The 23138-nt window shown below is 41.0% G+C and overlaps 2 protein-coding genes across 2 annotated transcripts in view; one reads left to right on the forward strand and one right to left on the reverse strand.

The window, feature by feature from the left end:
- KDM1B (lysine (K)-specific demethylase 1B) overlaps nucleotides 1-11986 on the forward strand; it is a 42516-nt gene extending 30530 nt beyond the window's left edge. Inside the window, exons 17-22 of the mRNA XM_015407784.1 lie at nucleotides 2480-2554; nucleotides 4041-4157; nucleotides 4522-4647; nucleotides 5706-5828; nucleotides 6057-6209; nucleotides 10068-11986. Of these exons, the coding sequence (XP_015263270.1) occupies nucleotides 2480-2554; nucleotides 4041-4157; nucleotides 4522-4647; nucleotides 5706-5828; nucleotides 6057-6209; nucleotides 10068-10151 (678 nt within the window). The 3' untranslated portion in view covers nucleotides 10152-11986. The remainder of the gene's footprint in view (nucleotides 1-2479; nucleotides 2555-4040; nucleotides 4158-4521; nucleotides 4648-5705; nucleotides 5829-6056; nucleotides 6210-10067) is intronic.
- A 5264-nt stretch (nucleotides 11987-17250) lies between these two features.
- The window catches only part of DEK (DEK proto-oncogene), a 30747-nt gene continuing 24859 nt past the window's right edge, over nucleotides 17251-23138 (reverse strand). Inside the window, exons 9-11 of the mRNA XM_015407785.1 lie at nucleotides 21038-21186; nucleotides 19393-19461; nucleotides 17251-17386 (exon numbers count right to left, since the gene is read on the reverse strand). Of these exons, the coding sequence (XP_015263271.1) occupies nucleotides 17375-17386; nucleotides 19393-19461; nucleotides 21038-21186 (230 nt within the window). The 3' untranslated portion in view covers nucleotides 17251-17374. The remainder of the gene's footprint in view (nucleotides 17387-19392; nucleotides 19462-21037; nucleotides 21187-23138) is intronic.

Here is a 23138-nt window from a genome sequence, read left to right on the forward strand (position 1 = left end):
TTTTGTTTTTAAAAATATTTTCCCCAGAAATTTCTTTTGTCCTTTATTTGGCGCATAAATATTTACTATTGTGTACTTCTTGCCCTCTAGTTTAAACTTTACTACCAAGTACCTACCATTCCCATCTGTCTTCCTCTCCACATCCTCTATTTTAAATTTCTTCTGTAGCAATACTGCTACCCCTTTGCTCTTGTTATTACATCTGACTTCTGCTAAGATCTCCCAGGATGGGTCAGCCAGCAATGGCTTACTGTCCCTCTTTTTCTTTAGTGTTTCCTGAAGACATAATATATCTACCTTTTGTTCCTTTGCTATTCTAGCTATTCTAAACCTTTTAAGATTGGAGGATAAGCCATTGACATTAAGAGAAAGCAAGGTTATTGTTTTATCCATACTCTTTATGGTTCTGGGCTTTAGGTCCCCATGGCTGCGATTTTTCCAAACCCTTAGTTGACCGTCCCTTCACCCCCCCGCCCCTGTGGTAGAGAAATCCCCTTGAGAGAACAATTCCTCTCCTCTCTCCACTTCATGGAGTGCACACATCCCCTCCTCCCCCTTATACTTATAATATAAACATTAGCTTAAAATTAAATGGGTACTTCCCTTTAGGTGGTTCCTTCAAATGCCTCTGACCTGGACCTTTCCCCCCCTCTGTCCGACGTTCCTTCCTCTGCATCTGTGTCTTCTTCTAGGTCTGGGCCTTCTTCCATTTCCTGTTCTCTTATATCTTCATCATTTATTCCAATTTTTTTGAGCAGTTCTTTGGCCTCCTGGGCATTCCGTGCCATGAGCCTCTTCCCTTCTTGAAATATAATTATTGTGGCTGGATAGCCCCATGTGAATTTTATATTGTTTGAGTAAAGTTTTTGGGCATAGGGACGCATCAGACTTTTTTCCTTCAGAGTTTCTTGACAAAAATCGCGTCTGAGCCAAATCCTCCTGCCCTTGAAGCTTAAATCCATCTTCTTTTTTAGCTCTTTATATATTTGCTGTTGTATTTTTTCCCTAGAGAACTTAATAATAACGCCCCGTGGGGCTCCTCCCTTACTTCTCCCCTGGAGGTGGTGTGCCCTCTCAATATTTTCTGGCTGAATCTTAATGGCCTGAGCCTCCAGCCAGCTCCTTAGTGTTTCCTTGAGGTTTTTGGCAGCAATCTCCTCAGAAATTCCAGAGATAATTAAGTTGGCACGTCTGTTTCTATCAGAGATATCAGCAAGCTGACCAACCAAAACCTTAATCTTCTGCTCATTTTCTAAAGCTTTATTCTTAGCCAAGTGAGCTATTTTTTAAACATGGGATATATCTTCCCCTAACTTAGCCAATTCCTGTCTTACTGCTTTAATCTCTTCTGAAATCTTATCTTGAGATTGAATAAATGTATTCTGCAAAGCTGTAATCTGTTCCGAAAGATCTTTAATGCTTCTTGCCATTTTTAGACGTTAATTAGGGCTTAATAAGCCGGCCGTTTGTTTCCCTGCGTTTGCTTGCTGAGAAAGAGTGAGTAAACTCTTATCTCTGACCTTCTGGTTTGGCACAGCTGTTATTTAATGTTTAGCACCTAATTATATGCTAGGTTTGAAGTTGTTTTGCAGTTGTTTAAGCTATAAATACCTTAGTGTTTGGAGGAGCTCGGAGCCAGGCGTCCTGCCGAGTTAACGCATGCGTGCAACCGCTTGCTTTGTTTGAGACATTTTGCAGGGGGAACTTAACTGCCTGAACTTTCTAAAGTTCTTTCCAGTGATGGCTAGTTGATAGATTTTACTTTGGAATATATGATTCCACCCCCCCCCAATGGATTATTCACACCATAATTTTTATAATTTCCTACTGTATATGCTCCAGCTGTTGAAATATATCTTAAATGGATTTTGTTCTCTCAGCAATCCTGTGAGATCAGGCCAGTGAGAAAGGTTTTGTCTAGAATCGCAATACATGCTGCTTGGGATTCAGCATGCAGGGTCAAATGCTCAGGGCTCATAAATCATAAGAGCAATCTTATGATTGCTCCACATCCCTCCCTTCCTGTGGAAAACAAAAAGTGAAATATTTTCTGCATCCTCCTCTAGTCATTCACAAAGTGAGCTGATCCTTGAACAGAGAACAGAAACCCTAGCAGTGCCCGGGGGGGGGGACAACATGGGAAGTCTTGGGTTCCATTCTTCGCTTGTAGGCCTTCCAGGGGGTATATCTGGCCACTGTGTGAAATGGGATGCTGAGCTAGGTGGGCCATTGATCTGATACAGCACAGTTGCTCTTTTGTTAGTTATTTGACCCCTTATCCTTGGTATGTAGGTTAATTTTTCTGCTTTTAGCATAATTCCTTTTAGTGAGTATCCTTTCATTTATAACAAAGAAAGGTAGAACAAAAGAAAGAAAAGTATAAATTACAAAAAAAAAACCCAAACCAACATTGTATGGATGTGTTTGTATTATACAAAAACTTATTTCACAATTATGCTTTCCCACTCTTTTTAAACAGGTCCGGAATATTGACTATTCAGGAGAAGAGGTCCAAGTGACTGCAACAGATGGAACTCAATGGACTGCTCAAAAGGTCACATCTCATCTCATTCCTTTCCCAATTCTGACATTAATTTCTGAGAAATAAAGTTAAAGTTGAGCAAAGTTGAACAAAGTTAAACAAAGATGCAATTGCTTAATTACATGAGGAGTCCATTCCTTAGAAATATTGAAAGAGGCAAGGACTATCCTTGGGCCCATTTATTTTGAACTACCCCCATCTTGTGTAAGATTAGCCTTTTGGAAGGCAAGGTACTCAATCAAGTAGTGATGGCTTAACTCCATGGATTTCTGGATGATGTCTGATTATATGGATCTTTTTTATTGGGTTTCAACCTGCTTGTGGAACCCACACACTTGCCTGTTGGATGGCCTTTGCTGGGCAGCTGACATGGGGAGTGTGTTCCTGTTAGTAACACCTGGACTGGTTAGTGGCTTTCAATACCACTAGGGGGCAGTGTTTTGCAGTGGCTCTGGTGGGTTCCAGAAAGTGGTGTTTCAAAACTATTGGACAATCTACTCTCTGGCATTTGAGGTTCCACAGGGTTTCCTCTTGTCTCCCATGCAATTCAATATCTACATGCACTGCTGGGAGAGATCATTCAGAGATCTGGAGTAAAGTTTCACCAGTCAGGACAGAACCAGCCAAACTTGCCTATTCTTAGTTTATACATAAGAAACTGCCATATACTGAGTTGGACCACTGGTTTGGCGTAGTGGTTTGGTGTCATGGTTAAGTGCGCGGACTCTAATCTGGGAGGAACAGGTTTGATTCCCCACTCCTCCACTTGCAACTGCTAGATGACCTTGGGCAAGCCATAGTTCTGTCAGAGCTGTTCTTGAAAGAGCAGTTCTCAAAAGAGCTCTCTCAGCCCCACCTACCTCACAGGGTGTCTGTTGTGGGGAAGGGAAGGGAAAGACGGGGTATAAATCCAGTCTCTTCTTCTTCTCTTTACGTAGCTCAATACTGTTTGTCTGGGAACAGATCTAAGGAATCTCAGGCAGAGAAAGGTCTTTCTCAACTCCTAGTGCCCAAGATCTTTTAACTGGAGGTGCTAGGGACTGAATATAGAATCTCTTACTTTATAACATCTGTCCATTCATGCTAAGGAGGACTGAGGTCTAGAACAGAAGGAGGTGGAGGACTGAAGTCTGTAACAGAATAGAAGGTTCTCCTACAACAAGACACCAGAGAAAACAGGTGTTCTAGGGCTAAGGTAGAAAGATATGGTTGTACCAGCAACTGTTGAATCTTTTTCCGCCCCAGGCTGTTATTGGCTGGAAAACAGTCCTTGATTCCAGCTAAACGTAGGACATAAAGGAAGTGTAGACTTTCTTATAAAGGCAGTCCTGAAGTCACTTGGTGGTTATCGTCCAATTTTAGCATCTTGGAACGGGAGCTCATACGCCTAAGACTTCAAAGACTAGAATGATCTGCCGCCGCAGAAATCCTCTAAGAGTAGCCACTACATTGAGCTCCTTTAGCTGCACTTTAACTAGGTTTGTCCCTTTCTTCCCAGGTTTTAGTAGCTATACCTTTGGCTATACTTCAGAAAGGCGCCATTCAATTTAACCCAGCTTTGCCAGAGAGAAAAATGAAAGCCATCAATAGTTTAGGAGCGGGAGTCATTGAGAAGGTAAGAATTTTGATTTGGATCCAGGGATACGACGTCCTTCTGGCTATCCTGTTCTACAGGATTCAAAAGAACTACCTTGCAGTTTATTGTCTGGAAGCAGTGTGTGCTTCCACTCGTTGAGATTTACAAACATACATCACTGCTTCAAAGCTCAAAGAAAGAATAACGGTGTTGCTTGTTTAGGGATATAGCTGTCTCATATTGGAGGCTTGAGGTGAATAACCAAATAGCCTCCAAGGGTACTTTAGTAGGGAATGTGGTATATATTTTTTAAAAAAACTTATTAAAAATATGGGAACTTACAAAGCGGTTTGTAAAATGCAACAGGTCTGTGACTGTTCTGACTTCTGCTCTTTTTGTCTAGATCGCGCTGCAGTTTCCTTACAGATTCTGGGACAGCAAAATTCAAGGAGCTGATTTTTTTGGCCATATTTCCCCTAGTTCCAACAAACGTGGTCTGTTCAGTGTTTTCTATGACATGGACCCACAGGTATTGTGTATACCGTGTTATGTATACTAAATACCAAATTGTCTGCCTTTCCTATTCTTTCGATCGGATATAAAATACTGGAAACAGGGCATGCTTTCAAATATGTTCTTCCTGTCTTTGTTTAAGTGTAAATTGATGCTTAATGAATTCCCTGTGGAATTCTCAAAAGTTGAGCAGGCTTATAATGCAGTCAATAAGAATGTCTGATGGCTTTGTTGACTTTTTAAATTAGTTTCTTAGTAAGCTAGCATGGTGTAGTGATTAGAATGTCAGACTAGAATCCGGGAGGTAAAGGTAAAGGTTCCCTTGCTCGAAAGCCAGTCGAATCCGACTCTAGGGTTGCGGTGCTCATCTCTGTTTCAAAGCCGAAGAGCCAGCGCTGTCCGAAGACGTTTCCGTGGTCATGTGGCTGGCATGACTAAACACCAAGGTGCACGGAACGCTGTTACCTTCCCACCAAAGTGGTACCTATTTATCTACTTGCAATTTCTTGCTTTCGAACTGCTAGGTTGGCAGGAGCTGGAGCTAGAGATGGGAGCTCACTCCATCATGCGGCACCCGGGTTTCGAACTGCTGAACTACCGACCTTCCACAGCCTGCAGTTCAGCATCTTAACCACTTGAGCCACTGCAGCCATGGAAGCCCGCAGAATCCGGGAGACACAGGTTCAAATTCCCACTCTGCCATGGAAGCTCCTGGGGTGACTGTGGGCCTGTGTCTCTCTTGCCTTACCTCTCCCACAGGGTAGGATAACATGGCGGAAGGCAGACAATGTTGTAAACCTCTTTGAATTCCGAAAGCTGCTTGGGGGGGGGGAAGTAGGGGTATAAATAAATAAAACAATAATATGGACACTTTGTCAAAATTGTCCCATTGTAGGCACACAGGATATGAGTATTTCTCAGTGAGTCTACAACTTAGATAGGTGCCTATAATCTTTTCCATTTTATAAGTAAGTCGCGTTAGTGTAGAAGGGGGTTATTGAGGAGGGAGGCTTTCGATTACAGAACTACAGTATGTTGTCATTGCCCTTATCCTTGTATCTGTTTTGCCTTTAGCGTAAATGCTGTGTTCTGATGTCTGTCATCACTGGCGATGCCGTTTCAAGTATCAAGAACATGGAAGATAAGCAGGTTCTTCAGCAGTGCATGATTGTCCTCCGTGAACTGTTTAAGGAACAGGTAGGTCTGTTTTCTCAAACAGCAAGCATGGATGCTCTTTGAAGAATTCAATAGGAAACACGTGGCTATTTGTATTTTGATTTAAAATGCTCATGGATCTATTTAAAACATAATACATTAGCGTAATACTCTAGGAGTATTAAATAGGCATTTAAAACATACTGTACTATGCATTTGGTCTACTCTCTGTTTATTAGATTCTGTGATACATTTGTTTCTATAATGCAGGAAGTGCCAGACCCTGTCAAGTATTTTGTGACACGGTGGAACAAAGAGCCTTGGATCCAGATGGCATATAGTTTTGTAAAGACAGGTGGCAGTGGTGAAGCTTATGACATCCTAGCAGAAGACATACAAGGAACCATCTTCTTTGCTGGCGAGGTAAATTTGATTGTGTGCCTGATTATCTATTGAAGGATTTTGTTTCTGCTGAAACAACCTACAAGCTGAAACAGATGATAAACCGTTATCTATGGAGGTATTATGGGGAGCCAGTAAAACCAGAAATAGGTGCTGCACTTGAAATAAGTTTCCGATCCCGTAAAAATGAGCTGCTTTACATTGAGTTGGGACAGTAGGGTGAGTGGCAACAGATCTTTCGGTTTTTTGGTAGAAAGATATATCTCACCCCAACTGCCTGGATCATGTATGTGTTAGAGATGGCAGGGATTGGACATTCAAATTCATTTTAGCCTGGTTTTGGAACTGAAATTGCCTGATTGTGTTGATCAATAACATTGTTAGACGCAGATGGGAAATATGTCTTTGATTCTCCTGGACTTTCAGCAGTATTTGACACATCAGCCACATTATTTTTATGGACCCCCTTATTCTTTGAGACCGTTGAAACCACTGCTTTGTAATGAAGGAGCTCCATCTGCAGAGGGTGGTTTTCTCACCTCCTTCCTGCCATAGCCCAGAATACCCCTTGGGGGACGGGGAATGCTCAGGACCAGCACTGGGGGGAGCATTTGAGGCTGTGGCAGGAGGGAAGAGACAAAGCCATACTCTGTAGGTAGAAATCCTTCCATCCACAGAAATGCTTTATTAAATGTAAACCACTGGTTAACATGAAGGACTGGTTAACATGACCGATAGTGCAGCTGAGGGCACTTGACACAGACCCTCCTCCTCTTGGCTTCCCGCAGCCACCAACTTTCCCCAACTGTACCAAAGTCTTATTTCAGCACACTCTGCCAAGGTCATGTGCCAAAGGCTCTCTTTTTTTTAAAAAAAGAAACAGTATTTCCATTTTCCTAGGGATATTCTTGCCATCATGGGGAGGGGCCCCCCTCCCGAGCCAGGACTTATTCTAGTCCCTTTCCCCCTTTTGGCTGGCTGGATTTATATTTGGGAGCAGAGAGGAGTTCAGCCTCTTCTCATCTTCCATTTTTTGTCTGTCAGAACTCTCCTTTGGGTACTCACTCTGACTGTTAAACATGCCAAAGCAGCCAAGCACTTGTGCGATCTTTCCAACAGTCCCGTCCCAATAAACCCAGAGATGAAAAGTTTAAAAACATAATTATCTGTACATAACTGGGGGACGAGGAGGTGGTGTTGCAGTGCTCATTCGAGATTAATGTCCCTCTAATAAGGATGGGTTCAAGACCGAGATGATAGAAATCAGACATCTGACATCTCCCATCTGTCCCTGACAAGGGGTTAGAGACCTCTGCATCCTGCCACTGAGATCTTGACACAGACCTGTACTTCCTGCTTGCCCCATTTACTGGATATTCTCCCTAGTTTGGGAATTCCCTACCTGGCCCAATCAGAACTTTTCTGACCAATCACTTCAAAAGTGATAAAAGGAGTATCACACACTGCACCAAAATGATCTGTGTTCAAGAGGTTGAGCCAGCCACTAATAATTTATCAAGACAATTGACAGCCTGGCCCAAATGCTTAAATTTGGCCTGTTGATTCTGCCATTTTTCTCAGCTCATCTGGTCACCATAAAATGTCACTTCCTTGGAATGTAGGTTGGGGATCTTATCCTCCCTCCTTTCTGGAAGAGACGCCTGTCTTGTTCTAAACGCATATTCACCCTTTCCTAACAACATCCACTTAAATGTTTGTTTCCTTCTAATCCCAGTGAGGCCATGGCTTCTTTGAAATGGATTTAGTAATGTGTAAATTAGGCTAGAGTGAGAAACTGAAGGTGGGTGAGTCAGTTAATCCAGGGCTTCTTTTGGATAGAGTCATATTCTCTCTGAAAGATCCAAGTTTGCAGCTTTGAGGTACCCGAGTCTGGTGCTGGATTCTTAGTAGAATCTGTGATTGATGCACTCCATCCTTTCCTGGGAAACAGATATCTGGCCACAATTAATGCACATCTTGGTAATTAAATTAGAAAAGTGCAGTAAACCCTCACAGAGTGTATGAGTGCAGTGAAGAGGTCACTGATGGTCTTCAGTGGAAGAGAAGTCATTGGGTTGGACCCAGGCTAAAGTTTTTTGTGGCAGAATGGAATTTACTTCCCTCCCTCTGCAGCCCATTGATTGCCCCAAAATGCTGCTCCTGAGGGGTAGGGGGCCTAGAGAAATTACATGGGGGGGGTCTGGAGTAGGAAGGGGGAAGAGGTGGAAATTGCCAATTTAGTCTGAAGTTAACCAATAATACCTCGTCTGAATGGCTACTACCCTGACCTGAATAGCCCAGGCTAGCCTGATCTCATCAGATCTTGGAAGCTACGCAGGGTCGGCACTGGGCAGTATTAGGAATAAAGACCACCAAGGAATGCTAGGGTCCTGATGCGGAGGCAGGCAACGGCAAACCACCTGTGAACATCAGTGCCCTTGAAAACGCATGGGAGTGCCATAAATTAGCTGTGACTTGATGGCAAAAAAAGGCTACCAGTTAATGTCCTTAATGTCCTTTTGGGCCCTAGAGAAGCCAGGCTAACAGTGACGAGGGTCAGGGCCTTCTCAGTGGCAGCTCCATACTGGTGGAATGAGCTCCCAGAAGACAACAGGGCCCTGCGGGACCTCTCACAGTTCCACAGGGCCTATAAAATGGAGCTCTTCCACCAGGCCTTTGATTAGTGAGTCGCATCCATCAATCTGAGGTCCTGGCTCTAATATCATACCAACTTGAATAGCCCGTGCTCCGTCGACAAGTCCCAGACTATGATACTAGCTGACTGTCAGATGCCTGCCATCGTGACCTAACCTGTGCTAGCTCTTTGTGTACTGTCTGTTAAATTTATATTTATTGTGATTTTATGTAATTATCTGTTTTATCTCTGGTCTAATATTATGTAAGCCGCCCTGAGCCTGCCTCGGCGGGGAGGGCAGAATATAAATACGATAAATAAATAAATAAACAGTCAGTCTTGGTCATGGATTGCTGAAGGGGTGCCTTTTCTGTCTTCCTTCCTGTGCCCTCATAATCTGCTAGAAAAACCCTGCTGCAGTTACCCCTGCCATCGGAGGCGCAGTAGGCCTCCTCTGTGGGTTGGCACCCTTTCTGCAGGTTTCCCTACCAAGGGAGAGACCTGGCCAGCTCCCTCTATGCTCGTAGGGGAAGGATGTCATTATTGGTAGTTCACTGGCTTTAATGTGGGGTTTTTTGCTGGTCTTTAGTGTGGTTTTAGGGCGTTGTTACTTTAAATTAGGTTTTACGTTATGTAATTTGCTTTTATGATTGAGCTGCTTCAGGAGACTATACTTTGGCTAGAAATAGGGTAGGAAAATAAGTATTTACAATAACTTCTGCCAGTAAATTGATTCTTCTTAGGAAACCTGTTAAAAAGTCCAGCTTGGAAATGATCCAGTGCAACTGGCCCAACTCCCTGCTCTGAGAAAGACTGGGGTGGATCCTGCCCGTCCTACCGCTCCACCGAGCAAAGCTTGAAACCTTCATCTAGCATAAGAGACCATCCTCCAGTGGAAGAGCTGCTTAAATTGGACGAGGGCTCCTTGGAAGATGGTTGGATCCACTTCCAGTCTCTTGTGCCAGCGAATCCCATTTTTAAAAAACATAGGATTTCACAATCTAGGCAGCTCATCATACCAAATCAAAGTACTGTGTAAATTATAATCTCTCCACTGTGAGAATACCCAATAATTCTATCCTTAAATATTAAATTCTGTTTGGACTTTTACTTGATATACGTTTCTGACCAAATCAAAACGAGAAACTTTCTGTGTGTGCCGGTGCAAGCATTATGTATTACTGATGCATTTTTCTTTTCATATAACATTTTCTCAGATTTCTTTCTCTCTCTCTTTTAAATAGGCCACTAATAGGCACTTTCCGCAGACAGTTACAGGAGCATATTTGAGCGGCGTCCGAGAAGCAAGCAAGATAGCAGCATTCTGAAGGCTAAACTACTGTTTACAGACTTTTTTTTAAAAAAAACTTCCATCTTTTGTTGTGCATTACTTTTTTCCACCTGAAGATGCAATTATGTCCATGTGTCTCAGCATGGGATGCTAACTGATATATGAACAAGGTCTGTGGACATTTGAGTGCCCAGACCCGTATATTTTCCTTTGTGGTCCTTCTGAGGTTTAGTAATGCAGAATACTTGATTATGACAGTGTTTTCAAAATGGCAGCGGGCAAACTGTTGAATAGCAAATGGTGGAACTGCAAGAAAGGTATCGGCTGCCTCCAATCATGCTTTGAATAATGTAGATAATTCCTTTTAGATCAGATGACTGGAACTGCTTACAAACATAGCAGTGGAGTTTGCTGGTAATCAAAAGAGATATATAGAACAGTCTCATAGAAATCTCATTTTATTGTCATAGGAAATGTCAAACACCTTATTGTATGTATATAATAGGGTGGGGCTTGAGATTTGCTGATCCTTGAAACAGACCAGCTGAAACCAGTAAATCATTTGTGTGTAGGTAGAGTCATTTATATGTATGGTTGTTACGCCATGGTGAGGGCTTGGCATTATAAGACTTTTGTGAGCTGTACTAGGTAAAACAAGATGCTGTCATCCTGCTGCATTAAGCATATTTGAATTCCACCAAGGTCCATGACAGAATTAAGCAGAGGTTTTCATCTTTTCCGCTAAAATCAGCAAAGGCTGGCACATAAGTACTGAAGTATAGAGAGCCCAGCAGTGTACTTTGTTTATGGGATCACAGCAGAGAGAGGAGTGTGTGGGGGGGAAACTCTGTTAAATGATGATCTTTACAGTTAAACTGCTGTCATTTTATTAGTGTAACAGAAAATATTTAGTGAGGAATGGAAAATATGAAAAGTGTTGTATATAATTTCCCTGTATTTCCTGCTCTTTAAAAATTTAAATAGGCAAAATGGTGATCATGTAAACTAGTCTCTTTCGTAGGTAGGAGTCCTGCTGTTACCTGAAGTGCTAATTTGTTATATCAGGATTCAAAAACAGACAGATTTGCACTCGGGGACAGTCTGAAGTGAACACTACAAGCCTCTTTGAAGCAAAGCTCTTGTGCACTTGAAATTAGGCATTACTTGTAAGGATTTTGTGGTAATTGGTACAAAGACAAAATGGAAGTTCATTCTGTAAATATGCAACCATTTGCTCTATAAATAGTTGTAAATAATAGCCTTGTAAAAGTGCTTAAGCAACAGAAACACTAATCCATAAAAAACCTGTTGAAATAATGGAAACTACTTTTTTAAGCAGTTATTTAAATATCATTCAGGAAGTCAGAGGGTTCACATAACGATCCCAAAGAATTTTTTAAAAACCTTGCGAAGTTTATTTTCTGAGCATGCTCATTTTCTGTTGTGTACATACAAAAATGCCTTGTAAATAATCTGGGGTAACATTAAAAAAGCAATCTCTTCTGGCTGTGGTGCATGATGTCTGCAGTGTGCAGCTCATATGACTTAATGGTGACACAATAAAACTGGAAAGTGCTCGCTTGGTTGTGCTGACATTAATCCCTCTTGGAGTAAATGGGGGGGGGGATTCTACAAGCCTTTTCAGTATGAATAACTGATAGATAATAAGGTGTGATAGAAGTACATTAAGCTGCTACACAGCAGGCTCTAGGAAGCAGTCTTGCTTTTGAAAGCCTGAAACAGGAAACCAGATAAATCTCTCTTCAGCTCTGCATGCATTCTCCATGTCGCTGCTTTTCAGTTGCCGTAGAGAAAACTGTCATTATGCTCAGTAAGGTTATGGCACTACTTTGGGAAAGGGAGGGGCAAGTGGCGAGGCTGGAGAAATGCTGTCAGTTAAGGAGAAAATGCTGACCTTCACAGACCAGTGGTCTGATTTAGTGCAAAACAGCTTCCTGCCCATTCCCCTGAAGTCCTGTGTACGAGTGACTTCCTTGCCTCCACTGACCTAGCGGAAGCCTGCCTTTCACTTCCCTGTTGCACACAACACCTTGGGGTTTTCATAACCAGCTATACTTCCCATTAGGCCTCACAAAGATCATGGCTGCCCTGGCCATGTACCTTTGCTGATGGAGAAACCATGAATACGAATAACTGGAGTTTCTGTGTTCTCCCCTCCGGCCAGCAAGGGAACCACAGTGGCCCAATAGCCTAGCTCAAGCCAAGTGGTTCAAGGGCAAGAGGGACCTCAGTCTGTACTGGCTGGCTGATCAGACAAACTCTCCAGGTCTTCAAACAGCAGGTGGTGAGAAGCCCTGCCCCTCACACTAACAGACACCACAGTGTGGAATGGGAGTCCCTGACTTTCCACCCAGAGGCTGCTCTTCTGCTGCATGGCAGGAACACCACACACCAGTTACCTTGGCCTAACAGCCCAGTGGGGAATTCAACATCAACACTGACTTGGCTCAATCTTTGGTTATCTGAATTTGCAGTAGTGGGTCTGAACCACAGATTCAGTAGCAAACGATTAGCCTCAGAATGGCTGAGACTTGGGTCACTCTTGTCCTTTTCAAGCACCTGCACAGACAGACAGGGATGCCAGCCTCCGGGTGGGACCTGGGGATCCCCTCAGAATTACAGCTCATCTCCAGACTGCAGAGATCAGTTCTCCTGGAGAAAATGGCTGCTTTGGAGGGGGGACACTGTGGCATTGTACTCCACTGAGGCCCGTGCCATCCCCAAATTTCTAGAAGTTTCCCAACCTGGACCTGGCAACCCTAGTGGCAGATGAAGAGCAAAGCTCTGTGTCCTGCTTGAGGAACAGGCAGGGCAGGTGCTGGGGATCTACCTACCATCCTCAGTACAGTGTTGGCTGTAGAGGGGGCTGGAGATCTAAGGCTCCCACAAATACCCTCCTCCACCAGTAGAAAGCAGGATCTATCTTCCATTCAGTTATCTTTCTTTGCACTACCTGTCATATCTCTATAGTTTCTACAGAACAAAACATGAAATGAACTACAAAATGTTATGCATAACTTTGAAAATTATAGACAATCTATTCTAACATATCCAAGCCAAGACACTCTGGATCCTTTGAAGCAGGGGTGCCAGATGAGGCCCGCAGTGGAACTGGCTGTCGTCGTCTTCTTTCTTTAAATCCCCGGAGGGATATTTTTTATTTTGCAAATACTACCAAAACTACAAAGAAATATTAGGGAAGGGACTACAACTAATGATAAAGGAAAGCAAACTACACTAAACTAAAACCCCAAGAGGAGATCTTTTCACTGTTAGTAAAAATGTTAGTACGATTAGTTTTACTATCACAATATACTTGTAGAGTTCTTGCTTATAACAGTTCGCTATTTATATGTTATTTTGTTAGTTGTTATGAGAGAAGTCTCTGATCATCATCTTATTCTTCGCTTCAGAAGGCCATTTTCCAAGTCCTTCTGCCTTTACTTCGGCTTTCTGTCTCTAAAATCTGGCAGGTCCTGCACCCTTCTCTTCCGTTCCCAAGGTAGCAGTCACTAGACTTCGATTCTCCCTCTTTAGACTCATCATCTGTCCCCAGCTGACGTTTCAAAAATTCTTTAGCTTTAAAAGTGGAATCTATCTTCTCTCTTCTATCGTTGATCTTAAAGATGACACCCTCCAGGACCGCCCATCTATACGATATTCCATTAGTTTGAAGAAAAGAAATTAAGTCCTTGAAATTTTTCCTCTTTTGTCTGCTTTCAAATGGAATGTCCTTTAAAGTTTTAATGATTACATTTCCCATTTTCAGTGGAGTTGCTGATGTTGCTTTTAGAATGGCATCTCTAGTTTGTCTTCTTGAAAACCTGACCATTATTTCTCCAGGTAAGCTATTTTTTTAATGTAATTGGAGTATGCCCTATAGGCTGACTCCATTTAATTTACAAGCTCATCCGCTGTTAAGTGATGATCTCACTGAGCACCTTTTTCAAGTCTTCCCGATCCGTTTCAGGAACTCCCTGAAACCTGAGAATCATGTTAGCTTTTTCTATCTGTAGCTGCAAAACTAGATTCTCTTGGCAATTCTGCTTCGTTTCCACATCTCCCAGCCTTTTCTTCAACTTCTTGCTTGTGGTGTCTATTTCTTTAATTTTCTTGTTTGCCTGCTCCACTTTTTTCTCTGTTTCATTCAGCTGAAGCTGCTGTGCTGCAAAGTTTTTATTCATCACAGTCAATTGCTGGTTTTGTTTACATCACTGTTCCATCACTGGCTTAAGCATATCCGCCAGGAGTTTGTAGACATCTGCTCCCTCTTCCGGTTTCGGACTCTGGCTGCCTGGCTTCGTTTTAAACTTTCTCTGCTGGGCCGCCATCTTTCAGTTTTGTTTACAGTTTCAACCGCTTCCACGCAACTCGGAAAACTCGCCAAACAACTTCACAATTCAGATAAGTCCCTCAAAACACTTTCGGTTTATTTCCTCTCCCCCTTTGTGTCCGTTATCCGCTCATTCGCATAAGAAGCGTCCCTCTTTGCAGTCACTTTTTCAACCGCGCGAGGGGGGATCGCTTTTCAACCTACTCCGTTTCCCCAGAACTCACGTTCATTGTCAGTCAATTTCTGACCGCACTCGGTTATCCGCCATTCCGCTCGATCTCCAGCGCTTGTCCCGGTCAGTCCCGCTTGTGCCCGAAGGCCACTCAGCGATTGGATCGTTGGGGCAGAGAGAAGCCTCAATTCTCTGGCATTGCGCCGTCGGAGAGGCTACCCCTCAAAAGCCCCCGCGGAGGTGTCACTTGAGGTGGCACCCCTCCAGGCCATTGGTGTGCGATTCGCTCTTCCCCGTAGTGGGGAGAGCATCCGCCATCGCTGTTCCGTAGACCGGAAGTCCTGGCTGTCTTCTTCTTCCAGTGCTGCTGCATCATCGTAGGTTTGCAGCTTAGATACACATCTGAACAGCATACTCAAGACTGCAACAGCACAGACCTTTTGATGCAATAATTCAGAGCAAGAGGTGTCAGTTATCAGACACTGTTAAAAAAAAATATTGCTAATGTTTTAAGTATGTTTTTATTTTAAGTAAAAAAAATCCTTTGTGTTTGTGTCCTTTATAAAGTTTATATCTCCGCTACTTGGCATTACATTTTATGTAACATGGGGCCTGGCCCAACAAGGTCCCACTTATGTCAGACCTGGCCCTCATAACAAATGAGTTCGACACCCGTGCTTTAAAGGCTATTTTTATGGACTAGCTTACATGCATAATCCAGCATCAACCCCCATACAGACTTGGACAGAAAAACCTGCATGAAACAGACTATAGATACAACTAGCAATCACTGCAGCAAGTGTTAGGAGGGGGAAACAGCTCCTATAATCTTATGGTTCTCTCACTAGAAAATGGCATGAGTTCAGTTTGCTACAGTACTGTTGGCTACTGGTGTATAGTATTTGCAGGGGGAAGGAACTGCTTTGGGTCCTTTCTGGGAGTTAAGCAGGAGACAAATACTTAAATTCAGACAGGCTGATACAGCTGATTTCACAAAGGTGCCAAACCCCCACCGTTTTTAAGGGCACTATATCTTAATCCACACACCTATACACAGTAGGTGAATTTGTGTTATAACGAGATAATCTTACATAGAAATTTTACCTCCTCACCTGGATTTGGAGATTTTGTACCTTATTTCAAGGAAAAGGCTGAATATTTTTATCTAGATGAGACACAACAGGCACCCTTTGTTCTTTATCAAATTTTACTGTACATGTATTGAAATGTCAAAATATATACTTTCCTTAAAGACATTTATTGAATACAAAACTTAGTTACATTTGCCTTAATATAAAGAATTACATGCACAGCAAGTCGTAAAAATGGTTGAGATCGGTCAGATTACTAACTGGCTTAATATTTCCAGAATGTAGATCTCTACTTTCATCAACTGCACATTACTACAATATTTAAAAATCTGCAGTACTTGTAACCAACACAATCATGGAGAGGTTACATTTTACATTATGACACATACTTGTTTGGCATTTGTTGAACTAATTCATGATCATGTTATGTACCTTTTCATAGTTCCATAAAAGTTGTGAACAAGTATTTGTTGGTCTAGACTTTAATGCATATTTATTTGTGGAACTGAGGTTTTTAGGGGGGGAAATTATTTAACAAAAACAGACTTAGTCAGCACTACAGGCAACAGTTAAACATTTATCCTATTTATAGTACATCCTCATTCTGGACAAGAATACAGAAATGTCCAGCTGAGGCTACCAAGACATTAAGGGACCATACTAAAGTTATTCCTACATAACTGGGCTTGTTTTTCTAGAAATTGTTTACTAGTCGTACTGCATCTATTCAAGAACTGTGGATCATACACCCACTCAACATGATCCGTTTCTCCAATTGTAACCACTGCAAGGAAGTTTATTAATTATCTTAGAAGTCAAAGCTGCATGTTTTCTCCCCCTGTGCCTTAAGGTTCTGCATACAGGGTATTATTGTCAAACCTTTGGAACAAGGTTTATAATCCCCACTACCAATTTCAACACTGAAAAATAAAATGGCAGTTAGAATTTCCTTTCAAGGTAAGCAAACTTTTATAGGGTAGTTATGATTGTTCCTAATTAATCTCAGCCTATTCCTGAACACTGATATGGGTCATAAATTCTCTCTCACACACATTTTTTAAAAAGTTTTTTTGTCAAGAAATCTGAATCAAGCTTATATACAACAGCAAGGTCTTAAAGGTACAAAAATAACATCTATTTGCCAATTGCTTTGCAAGTTCTCAGATGTACATGCATGCAAGATAATTTAGAGTATTTGCAATTAGGAAATGTTTTTATTCCTAATCAACAGAATGGATATGTATCCAAAATAAACGTAATGCCCAATACTGCAATATTAATCTCCGCATACATATGTGCTGATAGTTTTCATATTACTTGATTTCTTAAAAAAAAAATTCTCTACATTACAATGCACTAAAATTACAACAGCTATCACAGACCTACATGTAAAAAGAAATGTCATGATGTACAAAGTAGAAAGCAAAAAACACTCATCACCATGCAGAAATCTAAGAACTGCATTAAATGCAATTTTTAAAAGTTAAAGCAATTTCAGCACTCAGAACATTAAGTTTGTAGAATCTTCCTTGACAAAACACTATGTTATAAAAAAAGGCAAAAATTTAACATTTTTGCTGGTGTGTACAAAATATTTAAATCCATGGGAACAAATATCCAATCTTCGCGTTCTTCCCATCAGATCACGAAATGAGCTAGAAGAGAAGTTGGTTTACATTTTTAATCTTTTGCAGACTATTTAAACCCACCCTTGTTCAAAACATACTATGACTGCCATTTTAACCACTTACTTGGAACTAAGTTCCAAGGAAATTAACATGACTCACACTCAATCTAAACAGCATGCCAGCACACTACTAGGAAGGGCTTTAGATCTCTGGCATGCAATGAAGTGCACACCAATTCTCTGCACAGGTGACAGCACAATATAAATGAAGAAGAAGAAGAGATTGGATTTATACCTAGAGATGTAAAATTTCCGTAAATTTTGAAGCTCTGAAAACCCCCCAGGGTTCCCCCCTTTTTTTTCCAGGAAAAAAACCTGAAATTTTCAGAAAAATTGAAAAAAATGCTACATTAGCACGTCTTTTTTCTTTTCCAGATTGTCTTAATATCTTATTCATCATGTTAAAATAAAACGTTCCATAATAAATTTTTCTTTTATTTTTTCAATTTTTCGGGAAAAAACAAAAAGGGCTTCAGGAAAAAAACGGAAAAACCCGTTTCCCCCCCTAATTTTTCCAGTTTTTTTCTGGGCCTTCACATCTCTATTTATATCCCGTCCTTAGTGAAGGGGAGTCTCAGAGCGGCTTATAAACTCCTTTCCCTCCCCCTCCCCACAACAGACACACTGTAAGGTAGATGGAGCTGAGAGGTCTGACAGAAACTGCTCTTTTTCAAGAACAGCTGTGCCAGAACTATGGCTTGCCCAAGGTCATCCAGCAACTGCAAGTGGAGGAGTGGGGAATCAAACCCGGTTCTCCCAGATTAGAGTCCATGCACTTAACCAGTACACCAAACTGGCTCCTCCTTGAGCCTTTGCAAAACCTTACATGGAAGCACTTTTGCCTTGCCATCTTCTCACTTAAATCAGACCTTACTTCCAACTAAACATGGCAGGGACTGGGCAGTAGATACAGAATACCCCTATACTACCATGCACCTCTGCTTTCCTTTCTGCTGCCACCACTGATCTTTTCTTTAAACTGCATTGCTGAGTATGCAGTACTCACGTCAACTTATTGTGAACACTGCTTCGCTGAGTACGTAGTATTCACCTCAACTTACTATGAACATAACTTATTGTGAAGTTCCAATTTAGGGACAAATCCTTTCTGCAAAATTGGAAGGTACTCTTGAGCAGTTAAAGAAAAAAAACAACTGCTGGAACATGTATTACGATTCAAAACTGTTAAGCAACGTGAGCCAGTGGACTGATTCAGAAGTTAACACAGATGGTTCTTCAATGCATATGGGTTAACCCTGCAGCCAGGTATATATGCATTTATTTAAAATTACTGTATCCTATCCTGATATGCTAACATGTCCAAAATTGCTAAGTAATTTTTCTGTCACCCCTGCTTCTACTTCCTCAAGGTTCAAAAAGACTGAGCTGCATCTCCTGGTATTCTTCTACCTGCTAGCTATGTTCTTCAGCTAGCCTTCTCCTTGTGGTATCCTCTTAGGTCTGTACAGAAACAGCTCTAGGTCATGGGCCCTCTCTCTGCTGGAGGCATAGTCCTCTGGAATGGCCTACCAGAGTGGGTGTGGAAGATGCTTTCATTTGCTACATTTTAAAAAGGAGCTGTGCAAGACAGCTCTATTTCAAGGGGCGTGAGGGTGGGAGAAGATCAACTCTTTATTCAGCTGTGTCTTTTTAATTTGCACATTATTTTAGTTTTGTTAATGAACTCTTTATGTTTTGGATCCTTGAAATTTTGTTGCACTGTTAAGCCACCTTGACTCTAAAGATATGTAGGATACAATTATTTTAAATAAATACATACATACCTGACTGCAGGGTTAACCCATTTAACCACTCCTATACTGGTTCTCTCCTAAACTAATAGCTTTGTAGTTAACCAATTCAAGTAAAAATTTAACATCCACTCAAAACACTTATTAAAAGTCCAAAAGTTATCCAAACATCTGAAACATGAAGTCCTTCTGTCACACCACGTTTCCCTCATCCAGTATTTACCTCTTCCACTGTCTTTTTGATGAAATCTTTCCTGTTAGACAAGTCATAATTGGGATAGCTTTTATATACCTAGAGGAAACAATATAACATGAATGTCAGTTGAAGTAGTACAATTAGAATACATTCCAGATGATCTAAGAAACTTACCTAAACAAAACCAATGAAACTGCCTGTAGTATTTGTTTGAATGTTTTCCCACTTTTCTAAGATCAGCAGAGCCCTCTAAGATCCTTCACGCCCCCTGCTGTTCCCTCACTACATGTGTAGACATGAATGTTCAGTGAAGAGATGCCTGGTTTGTTTAAATGAAGGATCTTCCTTTATCCTGGATACTGAACAAAAACTTCTACCTAGATGTGCATGAAAATGGAGGGCAAAGACTCCAGGATCCAGAGTAGCCCCTATGCTTTGGTTGATCAATATTTAGTTTTTTGGACCTTTTTCACACCAAATACAAAACAAATATTTTATTTGGTTTGCAAATTAGTATGGTCCTTATTACGGAAGATTTCTGGCAAAGTCTAGGCAGGATACAAAACAAAAAGCTCCCTCTATTCCAACTATTCCTCATTTTCTTTATCTTAATACATTATATTCTGCAAAGATTAAATGTGTACAATCAAAAATGTTTGGTGTATGTAGTGACAAACCAAAACCACGACACCTATGTTTGTGACCACACAACCTCTGCTGTTTTGTTAGCCACCTTGAGAAGGTAAAGTGGAATATAAATAATTGGAAATCTATAAACACTAATAACCAAACAAGTTCACACCAGACAACAATTGGCTGCAATTCTACGTAAGCTTACCTGAAAGTAAGCCCCACTGAACAAAGTGTGACTTACAAAATATGAGTCAGATTTCATTGCATATAACATGCAAGTTTCTATGTACTACTAGTCTACCTCTAACCATTAGCAAATACCTAACATTTAAGTTACACTCGTAAGCACACTGACTGATGAAAATCAATAGGTTTAGGACTGAAATCTAATTAAAGTTTTTTTTTAAGAAAACAAAAAAACCCAAGAACAAAGTAAGAAAGAACAAAAAGAAGACAGAATGCTCATGTTATTGCTACATAGGAATAATCACCTCAGATATAAATGGGATGAAAAATGCAACCAACTGCTCTTTAATAAACCGGAAGATAAAGAGAACACAACCTGTAAATGCTGAAGAGCAATGCACTGGCAGTATGCAGAAAGTGAACATAAACTGAAGCATACCATGTTAGCTCAGCCTTACCATAAGGAACTAGCCTATAAGACAGATACTGTTTCAAGTAGAAGAGTACTATACATCAACTAGTAATATCCATTCAAGGTAGACAGGTGGCTTTCTTAGGCCTTATGCCTGAGACTTGGAGAGATCTAGGGCTCAAGAGTTTATACATGCAAAATAGGTTCTTTACCACTTTTAGCTCTCTTTCAGGTCTCAATTTACATACACTCTGGTAAGGTAACTGATAAAATATTGCCAGTAGTGGATTTAGATATTGTCAAAGAAAATAAAAGGCATCAATTTAATTTACTGTCTTTTTTCTGCACCAAGAGAACACAAGAAGTGATGGAAAAATATATATGCACACATGCCCACGCTCAGTAACATACTAGTGTACAAAACTAACATCAAACCCTTACCTCTTTACAAATCTGCTTCATGGTGACTTCCTCTAAGTTAGCATTAGCTAACAGCTTCTTCACAGTTTCCTTCAGATCTTCATCTGTAGGTGGCTTTTTCAACTTTTTAATCAAAGGCTCATCATCTGAACTATCCTCAGACTCACTTTCTAAATACAAAAGATATTTTGTTCACAGAGACTGGAATTATGAACTTTGGAGAAAATTTTATAAAATGGGTGAAATCAATCTATACTTCAGTCTGCAAAAATAATTGTTAATGCAGAACTAACCAAAACTTGTGTTATTCAAAAAGGTACAAGACAAGGGTGTCCACTTTCTCTACTCTTATTTTATTTTAGTACTTGAAATACTGAACAGAGATGTAAGACGGGGAGAAAATTGAGGGGATAAAGATGAAAGAAGAGACTTATAAGTTAGGAGCGTATGCAGATGACTTGGTGTTAATTTAAGAAGATCCTTTAAATAAAGTCGACTTACTGAGGACTAAATTAAAAGAATTTGGTGAGTTAGCAGGTTTTAAGATAAATAATAAAAACAAAGATTTTAAAGAAAAATATGAGTTTAAAACATCAAACTGAATTAATGAAGAAGACAGGTTTTAAGGTGGAGACGGTGGTAAAATATCTGGGTATCACCCTGACAAATATGAATTGTATGTTATTCCAAAACAATTATGCTCAAATATGGAAAGAAGTTAAAAAAGACATTAAGATGGGACAAATTGCAATTGTCTTTAATGGGAAGAATAGTGGTGGTCAAGATAAATAATAAAGAAATAACATTCTAGGTAAAACAAACAATACCAATTTTGATAACTGATACATTGTTTAAACAATGGCAAAAAGACATCTCTAAATTTGTGTGGCAAGGGAAATAACTGCACAATAAGCAGTATTCTTTCTAAGCTGAGTTAGTGTGAGCTAGCTCACAGTTTTTTAGTTTCCAGATCACACATGTTTGTCTTGGCTCAGGAAGGATGGCTCCAAACTAATTGATGCAGCAGCCAAATCACTCTCTCACAACTTTAATGCCAGTAGCTCACAAAGTAGAATTTTTGTTCACAAGACTCCACAGCTTAGAGGGAGCATTGACAGTAAGTATAAAGTACTGCAAGATGCAAAAGCGAGAGGAGGATTTTAAAATATACTTTGCTGCTTGTTCCTTGGTGTGAATGAAAGAATGGCTTTCACTGAGAAACAAATGATTGTTTGAGTTGGAAGGTCATGACATAAGATTTGGGAGGCATGCCTATTTGTGGTATAAAGGTTAATTTTGATCTGGGATCAAGGAATAAAGGTTAATTTTGATCTGGGATCCCAGATCACCGAAGACTGTGACATGAAATTAAAAGACGCCTGCTCCTTGGGAGGAAAGCGATGGCGAACCTAAACAGCATGATAAAAAGTAGAGGCATCTCCCTGCCAACAAAAGTCCGCATGGTCAAAGCCATGGTATTCCCAGTAGTCATGTATGGCTGCAAGAGTTGGACCATAAGGAAGGCCGAGCTCCGAAGAATAGGTTCTTTTGAACTATGGTGCTAGAGAAGACTCTTGAGAGTCCCTTGGACTGCAAGAAGATCAAATCAGTCAATCCTAAAAGAAATCAACCCTGACTGTTCCCTGGAAGGCCAGATAATGAAACTGAAGCTCAAATACTTTGGCCACCAAATGAGAAGGGAGCACTCACTGGAAAAGACCCTGATGCTGGGAAAGATTGAAGGTCAAAGAAGACGGGGACGGCAAAGGATGAGATGGTTAGACAGTGTCATAGATGCAACGAACATGAAGTTCAGCCAACTTCAGAGGAAGGCGGAAGATAGGAAGTCCTGGCATGATCTGGTCCATGGGGTCACGAAGAGTCGGACTCGACTGTGCGACTGAACAATAACAATGTTGATTTTAAATATCATTTCGTTAGATATCATTTTGCCATTCTGAGAATATGGAAAAACAGGTTGCTTACCTGTAACTGATGATCTTCGAGTGGTCATCTGTGCATTCACACCCATGGGATCTAGTGTGCACACGCTGGATCGATCGGTGCTGTAGCAAGTTCTTTTAACGGATTTTCGTGCCCAGTCCTTTGGGCATCCGAAGGA

Source organism: Gekko japonicus, unplaced genomic scaffold, assembly GCF_001447785.1.
Source record: "Gekko japonicus isolate JY-2015 unplaced genomic scaffold, Gekko_japonicus_V1.1 scaffold2796, whole genome shotgun sequence".
NCBI classification, from domain to species: domain Eukaryota; kingdom Metazoa; phylum Chordata; class Lepidosauria; order Squamata; family Gekkonidae; genus Gekko; species Gekko japonicus.